We start from the raw sequence: 11,671 nt of genomic DNA, 5'->3' as shown, positions 1-11,671 counted from the left end.
ATAAGCGGTTCAAATGGGTGAGTGCCTGGTGATCTGCATTACAGGCAATTGCCTATCGCAGACACCAATCCTCTCTATTTTTCTTAAATGTATTTTTTTTTTAAACTGAAGTAGTAAGTTTGAGGAAAATAAATAAACATAAAAAATGTATCGAAATATTTTTTGTTTGCAGTGTACCTGCCCAGGTAAGTTGTTGGCATTCCCCCGACACTGCAATTTTATGTAAAAAAATATATAAATATCATCTATACATTTGATGATATTACAATCCTAATTGTCATTAATGTTTTTAATAAATAGGAAAAACTATTAATGTATTTTAAAAAATTACAAAATAATACAAATTATTGACAACAAAATTACAACTTATACAGACATACATTTTTATTAAATATCTGACCTGCCATCATTATCTTGTTTTCAAATAAAGTATTATGGAATGCAGTTTAGTCAGTAGCTTCCTTAAATTTTTCAATTTCTACCCAGTACTCGGAAAAGCAATGTGCATGTTACAGTAAAAACTCATTTTCGTTAGATCAGATTTTCTCTAGCTAGAACTAGTTGTAAGTTAATTCTTTTGTTACAATAGTTAGTTCATAATCCCAGCAATAATCATTTATTATTCTATACTTAGTTTTTAGTGAAAAAAGTAGGTTAGCGATGAGCAAAGAGACCAGCGTGTAATACTGAACCGATGCGAGCGAGCAAAGAGAGGGTTGCGGCCGGCGAGTACGAGACTCGACTTTATCCAATTTTGAGATTAGTTACAACTAGATTTAAGAAAGACATATAGTTTCAATTAGTTCTCACTAGGGAGACCACATTCCAACGAAAAACGGTACTATTAGTAAAGTTGTAACTGTAACACACACATAAAGAAAAATGTTGCAAGCATAATACGCACCCTTTTACTAAGACAAATAACGGGCCATAGTGAGCATCCCAGTGTGCAGCAGCAGCACATACAACCGCAGAATAGCCACTTGACATTCACTGGCAAGGTTTTCTTTAGCACACAGTTAATTCTGGCTATGGTCGCTTGATATTCTTCAGGGGCCACACGAGATTGCAAACCAGACGGAAATTCATTGTTGAAGCGGTTACTCAGACCAAAACTGGAAGTAATCAGTTAATCTCATTTTTATACATTTAAAGATTTATTTAATTTTATAATATAATACAAACACACATGCAATATGTATGAGTGTTTGTATTATTTTTAAAAATAGATTATAATGTCATGTTTATGGAAGTATGTTTATTAATTGGTGAAGTGAATATTTCTTTACTAACTTCAAAAAGAAGAGGTTTTCAATTTCATATGGATGTAATTGTCAGAATTGCACAGTTTTTGGATATGTTAATCTATAACAGCATCTTAACATTAAATTTCATAAGTGAATGTATGTATATATCTCCACACATTACTCAAAAACTATTAGTTGGATGGAGATGAGTTGCTTTTTGTCATGTGAAATGTGCTCCATTTTAGGCATCAGTACAAGTTTCATCTATATTGGTTTGCTAGTGCTTAAGATAGAGGGCTAAATATATATTCACAGGGAAAACAGCAAGTACAACTTCACAACTTCTTCATGCTCGCTTTTATACTACAGAATTTTTGAAGTTGGTTTCATTCTTTATCACTTTGACTACGTAAATATAATATTGCAGTTGAGCTCATTGACAAAGTGTGAATAAAACATATGTTCGTAAATTTATGCATAACTAAAGATATTAAAATGTAAGATTTATATAAGGGTAATTTGAACAGTAGCATATTTATTGCCAACAATTTGTTATAGTTCTTACAAATTACTAGACTACACTAAGGCAATATTAATACGTGATAATACATTGTAGCAAGTGTTTATGCAATTATAATGCCACTTTGTAGATTTACATAATGAATAATAAAGATCATTAATTTATTAATTATGACGAAAGTTTCTCATTTAATGACCTTGTAAAATAGTGATTAACTCCTTATAGAATATCATCATTATGATTTTTATGACATCATTTGATTTTTGAACTTGATATAGTTTAAAAAAAAAAGTGTATATTATATATCAAATTAAATTGTGTAAATTAGTATAAGTACAATAACATCATAATGTTTGTTTTTCTCCTATGTTTTGTGTATATTAGAGTCAGTAAATAAAGAGCAAATAAAAACTCAATATACACATAATATTTTACATACATAATATAAATAATAACTAAAACGATAAAGCCAAGACTACATTTAGTCCCACATAAAATCTTTGTCCTATATATTATTATAAGAAAACATAATTTGGCATTGGTAATGTTTCTTGTCAAAGCATATTCTCAATGCCATAATCCAAGATGACAAAGAAATCAGAATTATTTCGAACTCAGAGGGAAGATAATGCAGTTTGCTACTAACTACTATTAATTGCATTCTTCGATAGCCAAAGGTGTAAACAGCTGATAAAAATATGAAACCTTACACTGTCATATTCCCAGCTCCGCGAACAACGATCGGGTCAGGCACTAATGTCACATGCGTTTCCTCAATATTCTCCTCAGGATCAGTCTCATCTTGATATATAGCATCAAAATCTGCCATCTTTCCTAATCACTAATTCAACAATTTCAAAAATATCTCTGTTTGAAACACATAACAAAGCACTGTATTTGTAGGACCTTTTCACAATCATTGAAAAAGAAACATGAAGTGAGTGACGTTTCATAAACACATTTGTTTTTAATATCACTGTTATTGTTTCGGATACAAGTTAATTTGGAAAGCAAGTTTATAACAAGTTTATTTGAAAAAACGCCATAATATAAAAATGAAATAAAATTGTTAATTATTCTTTTTTTAGGTAATAGCAATGTGTAAGCCTGTTAAATAATTTACGCTTGCTTAAAATTAAATACTTTTATATAGCACTTGGCACACTTAGTGCATTTAGCACATGTAACACACTTTATAAAGGTTTTTTTTTTTCATTTTTATTTATGAATTTCCATCAAAGAATGCGTATATGAGAAACCTTAATTCTAAAATTGTTGCTGATAAAATCAATATACGTCTATTCATTTACGGGAAAATACAACCATAGTGAAAACGTATTTGAACCATTAAACCGTAAAATTTTCTGTAAGGGTGACGTATTATATTCATCATTTAAATACAGCTTTAGAATCAAATATCATATTGTTATAATATGTAAATAGCAAAAGTACCAACTCTGTGACTTAGACTCATTCATGTCAACCATAGCAGCAGGGAAGAAGAGAGAGAGAGCATATTATGAAGAGATTTTAACGATTTCACAACAAATCGCGAGGTTATAATGACGTCTTAACGCAGGTCTAACTACAGTGTGGAAAAATGATAGAGTTTAATGATAGGTCCATCACTTGATCTTAAATTTTGTACCTGAGTTAAGAAAATATATGACCTAAATGACGTAGTAAACATTGCTCTTTTACACATATTTATCTGGTTTGTAGCTACTGTATATTATTTAACGCAAAAAAGTATTGGAATTTATACTTCTAACCACAAAAAATTAAAAGAGATATTTTCATAAACGGGGTATTATACCCTGCAAGGTATTGAAATGAATATAGTAGATTATGTAAAATACGATAAAATGAGACGAGAAACTACAGCTGTGGTACAATTTTTTTTTTTGCTGCTGCTGCTGTGGCTGTGCTGTGGTACAAAATTTGCCATCTCACCTATCGGTAGTTCTAATGTCTAAAATCACAATACCACGTACCACATAAAGTGGAAACTTCGAATTTTGAAATATCCTTAGGGACTATATTAATACACAATAGTGAAATAAGAGTTTTATTACCCTTTCGTTTTTCTATCAACTGGTATAACCACAATAATAACGAATTCATTAGTAAGGACATTAAGATGCAAATTTATGACGCCTTTTGTTGTACAGTGTTTATTAAATTACATGTTATCAAGTATTATTGTAGCGAATTTTATGATAGGAGCTTTGTTTATAAAATTCCTACTTTCAACTCGCTCTTTTCTTAATGGCTTAGCTACTTTAAGCAAAAAAAAAACTTAATACTCAACTCAAGAAATTCATTTATTTGATATTCGCTAATAAACTTAGAGTAAAATTAATAAAGCAACTTACTTTTATGTATATTTGCGTGTTTGCTCTAGATATTGGATAATAGAAACATTTATTAATATTATGTTTAAAGCACGCGGCAGATAAGTGACATGGCCATATGAGGACATTCCATTATTCCTTAGCATGTGTACGTGGTTATTAGGTACATATAGCACACATGAATAATATGCAGCTGTGACCCCAAAATGATTAGAACCTTCAATACCGACAACCTTTTATGAGACCTGTATTGCTAATAATAAGAATATGAATTAATTACCATGTATTATAATAAAACATAAGAATTAAAAAAAACTTGTCAAAAATAATATAAAAAATGTATTTTGTTACTTTTTAAGACCGTGTTTTGTGTTAAATGTAAGAAAATTTAAATTAATGTAGAGGGACAAACAATTGGATGCTTTATTTACCTCTTAACGAAATATGGCAATTTTATGTTGATTTCAAATGAAGTTTCTATTTGTTATAAGTACCTAATTACTTAATAGAATAAAAGTAAATTTTAAATACCCATTAAAATTGTACCAAGCAGTTACTTAAATGAAAGACTCAAGGCTTCTTTATAATGTAAAGAAGCTTTTTGTTTTAAAAATCATTATAATTCTGCACTTAAACATTTCCATCTTTTTGAATAGACACGCCAAAACTTCACTTACTGTACCTACCTCATTTTCTTACTTAAAAGCTCACGTACTTTAACACTGAATTGGTAACTTGAACAATTTCAGTTTTATAAACCATATGATATCATAATTGAAGAAGCCCATTTCCTTTTTCTCACCCAGTACATTCCTTTTTTCCAGTCATCAATCCTTTCCTTATATTGATAAGGCCTACCCCATAAAAGCGGGCAGCACATTCGCAGAGGTCTGAGCTTCTGCGAATGTTATTGAAAAAATTCGTGGGCGTTGGTGATCGCTTACTATCAGGCGAACCACCAGCTCAGTTTCCCACTATAACATAAAAAAAAACCATTACACGAAAGTGTCCAGTATACTGTATAGTATAGTGTACTTGTAACATTTTGTTTCTGTATTTGTTATTGTTTTTAGAATTGATTAGCTGTTTTGGGCGGCTTCAGACACGTGGTTAATAATTTATAAAGTGAAAAATTTGTAAAGCAAAATTATTGTACCTTTTTTATTTTTATGGTTTCATTGACCATTGTGAAACGGCCCTAGGTTTCGCTTATCTGACTTCTAGCTTTTGTTACGTGCATGCATATTAAAATCGTTCACGCCCATATTCTGACAAGTAACCCACTTATGTAATGTTATAAATTCGTGGTTTAGTATATTGTTGTATAAATAATTCAAGTGACCGATAAAGGGTATAGGGCCGATATAATATAGGTTGTAGGTAAGTGTATATGTATATATGTATATGCGGGCGTATGAGTAGCCTACTATATAAACTCAGTGAGACAACCCTTGGGCAATCATAGTTACAAAGTACTTGCCCAGCACACGATCAAACTTCAACATGAAGGTAGAATAAATAATTAAATAGATATTTAAATGTATTTGGTGTTTTGAATTAATTTAAAATTAGAATTTTTTAAATTTATTTAATTGCATTTAATTTTAAGCTTGTAAATAAAAGCACAAGAGTATTCATATTACTAATATTTGCTACATTTATGCGTAATTAGTCATATTATATATCAAGGGATATATTCAATTAAATATTATGTTATCTGTGGTCCTACTGTGTTTTTAGGTAATCATTTTGGCCGCCGTTATAGTCTGTAACGTATCAGCTGGTCTGATAGCGCCTTCCCCGTACGGCTATGCGCGACCCTACGGTGTGGCGCATGTAGCAGCTCCTATCGCAGTTGCCAGACCAGCTGCATATGCCGCTGCTGTGGACGACTACGATCCCAATCCTCAATACTCCTATGCGTATGACATCCAAGACGCTTTAACGGGTAAATCTTTTTTGTTTTTATTTTAATTTTCTAATTTTTGTTTTAAAATTTATTTCCCTATTAAAGAGAATATTTTCAAGTCCTTTAAGAAATTTAAAGCAATTCTAATCAGCAAGGTTCAAATATATGTTGTATGTTTTACGCGCAATATCTAATAATCTAGGTATGATTAAAAATAATAAAATCTTGGCACTTTATTATAATTATAAAATTTATTACCTAAGTAGTTTAACGGCTTATTATTATACAACATAAATAAATTACGTAATTCATATCATGATTTTCAATAAAAATATATTTATAGGCGACTCTAAGAGCCAACACGAGACGCGTTCCGGTGACGTCGTGCAGGGGTCATACTCACTGGTCGACCCCGATGGCACGCGCCGTACCGTGGAATACACCGCTGACCCCCACAACGGTTTCAACGCCGTCGTCCATAGAGAACCGTTAGGCGCTGTTAAAGCTGTTGCACCTGTAGCAGCTTATCACTAGAACACATTTAAGTTTCAATATTAAATATCTTTGCGACGAAAATGTTTCAAAGGATATTTTATATTGAAATGGGATACTTTCTGAAGGAGACCTTAATTTTGTTATTTATTGAAATATGTTAAATACTTACAAATATTATGTTAATACTAAGTTAATAAATAAGAGGAATCGAAAATTATGTTTTCAATTTCACCTTTTTGAATTAATTGATATAGAATCAATGTAAGGAATAAAATCCTACTAATATTATAAATGCGATAGTTTGTAAGGATGTGTGTGTGTTTGTTGCTCTTTCACGCAAAGGCTACTGAACCAATTGCAATGAAATTTGGTACGTAGATAGATGGACAACTGGAATAACATATAGGCAACTTTTTATCCCGAAATTCTTACGGGATACGGACTTACGCGGGTGAAACCGCGGGGCGCAACTAGTATAAAATAAAAGGAACCTATTAGTAATTAAATATTTTATAACACTGAACTCTATTCAGTTGACAGTTAATATTATTTTATGTTTACAATAGGTTTCCGTTTTTATATATAACTAGGTTTTTCCCACGACTACGTCTGCGTGGCCGTGGTGATGGAGAATGGGTGATGGTCACGATAAAGTCTTTGTCCTTTCGTTTAAAGTTTCGCTGCTATATATTTTATAATAACGAATTTCCATTCAAACATTATAAGTGGTGATTTTGTTTCAAACCTTTCTCCCCCTTTTTCGCAATAAAAATTAGCCTAAGGTTTTCAGCAGAATCAACTCTATCTCTGTAATAAGGCTTATCAGATTCGGTTAAATAGTCGCATTTAAATTGCTTTTGTGTTTCGTTTGGTGAGAGGTGGTAGTGAGTGGGGGAGTCAGAGGCCCACTTCCTATTCTTTACCCAAACCTTTCCTTTCTTCCCGTCAATTCTTTTCTTGTCCATTATTTCTTACCTCTACAAATTAAGCTGTTATGTTCCATAAGGCAAACCACTAATAAGTCTTGGATAATCACGACTCAAAAGCTATTTTTGATATGCGCGTTGATGTCTTTTATATCAAAATTCAAAAAACGATGAAGGTTCTGGTCTTATTTTGTAACGCATTCTGATTACGAATTTAAACGAGGAAACATATTAAAAAGACTACTGCAATTCAGTCAGTATAACGTTAAAAGTGAAAATTTCATGAATGTTAAAATAATCTACTATATAAAAATAAGTCGGGTTTTCCTTCCTGACGCTATAACTCCAGAACGCACGAACCGATTTCCACGGTTTTGCATTCGTTGGAAAGGTCTCGGGCTCCGTGAGGTTTATAGCAAAAAAAATCAGGAAAAATTTCAACAGACAAGCGGGAAAATCATTTTTCACATACAGCCATCTGGTGGCGAAACGGAGTTCGCCAGGTTTGCTAGTTAGATATAATTAAGAGCCAAGGTAAGTTATACCTATTTTATTTTCAATTGAATGCAATTCTACCACACGTTCACTTGTGTTTTTAAATTTACAATCACGGTAGGAATGTTTTAGTTTTATTGTATAGAAAGGTAAAATATTGATTATTGAACAGACCATAAGTTAAAGAAACTCACAAGCAAAAAAATTACAACTTTACTGTACGTAATAATCCAATATCGTTCGTTCGCTTGCTGAAGATATCTTTGTAGTGACGCTATTCTTGTTATAGTTGTGTAGAAATATTACACTGTGTATGGAGACAAATACTTTTGCCATAAACTTATAACAATTATTATACAATTTATTTTGAAGAATGAGAAACTGTATATCCCATTGCAAACAATTCCAATATTAGGCGAAAGCAAAATTTAGTTTTTGTTCTTATTACTATAGAATTTGTTAATAATTACAAATTTATTTTGCAATTAGTACCTTATATAGTATAGTAAAAATATTTTATTCAATCATTATTACTTTAATTTGTAGAATGTATTGTAATATATTTACTAAAATTATATAGAACATTCTTTGAGTATTTTAGATTTTTGATTACGTGATTCCTTCGTTAAAATTAGGATTCAAGCTTAACACTGCGGACATTGCATTAGTCTGTATTTAATAAGGTTTGTCTATTATTACGACACCCCTATCTCTCTCTCTCTTTATAGAACAATGATGTATCAGTGTAAGCCTTATTTGTAGCACATAAAATTTGAGAAATAAACAATGTAAAAATATACAGTTTGACCATAGATAATATAACATTGTATTAGTAAGTTTGACTAATGTGCTGTTTTTTCAAATAAATTATTTTAAACAGGGTACGACACACTCGAAATCAAACAAATTATAATTTAAATAAGCTTGTTTTATATATAGAAATAATATTTGTAATACGAGAAAAAAAAACTATTCTATATATATAACTATTTAACGTACGATAGACGTGAGAAATACAGTAATTGTATTTTGAATCACCTGGTACTTCTTCGGCACAACAATAAACAATAATTACAGCATAATTACTGTTAATATAACTACTCTATACAGATTCGAGAGCTTGATTGCAATACAAAACATTGAAGTGAATGCAAGGCACTTCTATAAATACAACCAATGTCGCCAGCGTGTGCGATATTATTACGCGAACCCCTTTATCGAGCGCATTCAACATGTTAAGGGTAATAATAACAATAAATTACTTTAATTAATTATTCCAAGTCTGTCGTTTGTTAAAGTGATATTATATTTCAGGTGTTGTTGTGCGTAAGTGTGTTACACGCGACTTTAGCTATTATAGTGACTGATCCCCCGCCAACAAGTACGGAGTACAATTACTGGTACAATATAGTCGACCCGTCCACCGGCGATACCAAGAGTCAACAAGAAATAAGGCAAGGCGATGTGGTTAAAGGATCATACTCAGTTGTCGACCCAGACGGTACCAAGCGCATAGTAGACTACACGGCTGATTCTAAGAATGGTTTCAAGGCAATCGTCCGTACCGAGCCAGTGGTTTCTGCGCGGCCCGATCGCTATTACCATCCAAATATATATCGTAAGCACTATGCTCCAGTACAAAATTCATTCTTTCATTCCGCCCCTTTGCCTGAGTATTACTCACCAATATCATCTGACAACAATTTAATTCAAGACGAGCCGGTTCTCTTCACTCCCGGTAATGATACGCGCCCTGATCCCCATACATTCCATCCTGGTGAATTTTTTATGCCCAATTATATGCATCATTGAAGGAAATGTAAAAATAAATTAAGCAATTGTATACAACTACTGGATAAGATGTTGAATTAAAAACGAAATGTGATATTAGTTTCAGGTTTGGTTTAAATTATTCATTTTTAGTTTATAAATTATTATTGCATAAAAACCTATTCCTATTTAAAAAGGTTGCTGGCTGTCGTTAGAAGGTCATGTCTGGAAATAAAATCTTTATTTACTGTAACTTTTAAATATTACCAAGGTTTACGCTTAAAAGCAATAACCGTATCTAATTAGCAAAAACTGTATAAGATGGACATTTTCTTATTAAGGTACATACTTGCTGTCTATATATTAGGCATTCTTTCTATAGATTTATATTAAATCGTATTTTCAAGAGCCGACTTAAAATGAATTTAACAACAGTGTTATCTAGAGTCGGTCTTCTGGTGACTTTTAAACGAATAGACCGATATTTTTGGATATCATTGATTTAAAAGTCATTGATATGGTTTGTCATCTGTAACATAAATTTGTAATATAAGTTTTTTGTGGGATTAGAACAAACGATTATGAAGAAAAAGAATTTAAAATGTTGGCTATGTTATATTATATTTAAAATGGTGTCCGATGAGTATCAGTATAAAAAATTCTTTGTCATAGTGTATAGTATTTTTATAATCAAGCTCTTTCAGTGCATTACCATACAGGGTAATTGCAAAAAGGTATTATTAATCCGCCATTTTTTTCCGTTGAATTTTCATCAAACATACCATGAAGATGACACGTTAATAGTAGTCAGTATGGATATTGATTACAAAACAGCTACTCTATATGGGTACTAGTATAGTATTATGTTATCTGTGGCACGGGTTTGACAGGCAAGTAGTCAAAAACATCCTTCGTATTTTTGTTATTATTAATACATATCTGTATACTTATAAAGCTATGCTTGCCTTCCACATACAACTGCAAGCGAAGCTGTGCGAAGAGTATTATAAAAAATGTATAACCAGAAACATAAAAACGCCTGACTACCTCGACATATTTCCACTTAAATATTATGAACCCTGTTTAAAATACTATATAGTCTTTGTTCCAGGTTTAATGTTAACTCTACTAAAAATTTTTTACTGGTAGATAATGAATTTCAGTAAGATTAAAAAAGGGGACTAAGACAATAAGAAAATAATTAAAAAACATAATCAATTCATTTCCTAAATCGTATCATCATGATCAACGAATAAGCGCGTGCGCACTGTGATCCTTCGATACAATACATTTAACTTATATTATAAACTGTCACAAATAATCCCATACCTCAGATTATAAAACAACTATCACTCTTATACAACAGATTATAAAAGCTATCTGTATAGTTATGCTGCTGTGCTTGAGCATCGTTATCTCTATAGTTATCGAGCCACTGCACTGTTCGTACACATACGTGCATCTATGCACTTATTACGTTACCCGATAACTAAAGTAATATATGAACAAAATTATGACCATTAATAAATTAATTAATTTACAGTAAAATAATAAATATATGCAGTGGTGGCTCAGTGGTGAGAACCTAGCACTTCAAAATCGATAAGTCGGGGTTCGAGACCGGGCGAGCGTGCAGGAAATAAATTGATTTTTCAATTTATCTGCGCATGTGGATAACATCACCACTGCTTAAACGGTGAAGGAAAACATCGTGAGGAAACCGGCATGTCCAAGAATTAAAAGTTCGACGACATGTGACATCTGCCAACCCGCACTTGGCCAGCGTGATGGATTATGGCCTGATAGGAGGCCTGTGTCCCAGCAGTGGGAACATATATGGGCTGATGATGATGATGATGATGATGATGATGAAAATAATAAATGTATATGAAAAATTCGCATTCATATAAAACTTTTCTACATGTTAATATGAATGTAAAAGTTCATAAGAATGG

General features: G+C 31.8%; 3 protein-coding genes across 3 annotated transcripts in view; 2 read left to right on the top strand and 1 right to left on the bottom strand.

The window, feature by feature from the left end:
* The window catches only part of LOC119829034 (cysteine-rich hydrophobic domain-containing protein 2), a 4,090-nt gene extending 1,378 nt beyond the window's left edge, over positions 1 to 2,712 (bottom strand). The window contains exons 1-2 of the mRNA XM_038351396.1: positions 2,478 to 2,712; positions 905 to 1,115 (exon numbers count right to left, since the gene is read on the bottom strand). Coding sequence (XP_038207324.1) covers positions 905 to 1,115; positions 2,478 to 2,596 — 330 coding nt within the window. The 5' untranslated portion in view covers positions 2,597 to 2,712. The remainder of the gene's footprint in view (positions 1 to 904; positions 1,116 to 2,477) is intronic.
* Positions 2,713 to 5,477: 2,765 nt separating this feature from the next.
* On the top strand, positions 5,478 to 6,739 carry LOC119828897 (larval cuticle protein A2B-like). Its single transcript, XM_038351203.1, has 3 exons — positions 5,478 to 5,630; positions 5,862 to 6,069; positions 6,374 to 6,739. The coding sequence occupies exons 1-3, from the start codon at positions 5,625 to 5,627 to the stop codon at positions 6,562 to 6,564; spliced, it is 405 nt and encodes a 134-aa protein (XP_038207131.1). The 5' UTR covers positions 5,478 to 5,624; the 3' UTR covers positions 6,565 to 6,739.
* Positions 6,740 to 9,065: 2,326 nt separating this feature from the next.
* LOC119828896 (cuticle protein-like) lies at positions 9,066 to 9,842 on the top strand. Its single transcript, XM_038351202.1, has 2 exons — positions 9,066 to 9,187; positions 9,261 to 9,842. Exons 1-2 carry the CDS (start codon positions 9,095 to 9,097, stop codon positions 9,756 to 9,758), a joined length of 591 nt encoding a protein of 196 aa, XP_038207130.1. The 5' UTR covers positions 9,066 to 9,094; the 3' UTR covers positions 9,759 to 9,842.
* The last annotated feature ends 1,829 nt before the right edge of the window (positions 9,843 to 11,671 follow it).

The sequence above is a fragment of the Zerene cesonia genome, chromosome 9 (genome assembly GCF_012273895.1).
Source record: "Zerene cesonia ecotype Mississippi chromosome 9, Zerene_cesonia_1.1, whole genome shotgun sequence".
Lineage (NCBI taxonomy): Eukaryota > Metazoa > Arthropoda > Insecta > Lepidoptera > Pieridae > Zerene > Zerene cesonia.
This window is presented reverse-complemented; position numbering and strand designations above follow the sequence as displayed.

Bases quoted from the DNA above. Each gene is read 5' to 3' on its own strand.
- LOC119828897 (XM_038351203.1), top strand. The intron at 6,070-6,373 runs GTAAATCTTTTT...ATATATTTATAG, and splicing joins CATCCAAGACGCTTTAACGG to GCGACTCTAAGAGCCAACAC.
- LOC119828896 (XM_038351202.1), top strand. From the start codon at position 9,095: ATGCAAGGCACTTCTATAAATACAACCAATGTCGCCAGCGTGTGCGAT. The intron at 9,188-9,260 runs GTAATAATAACA...ATTATATTTCAG, and splicing joins GCGCATTCAACATGTTAAGG to GTGTTGTTGTGCGTAAGTGT.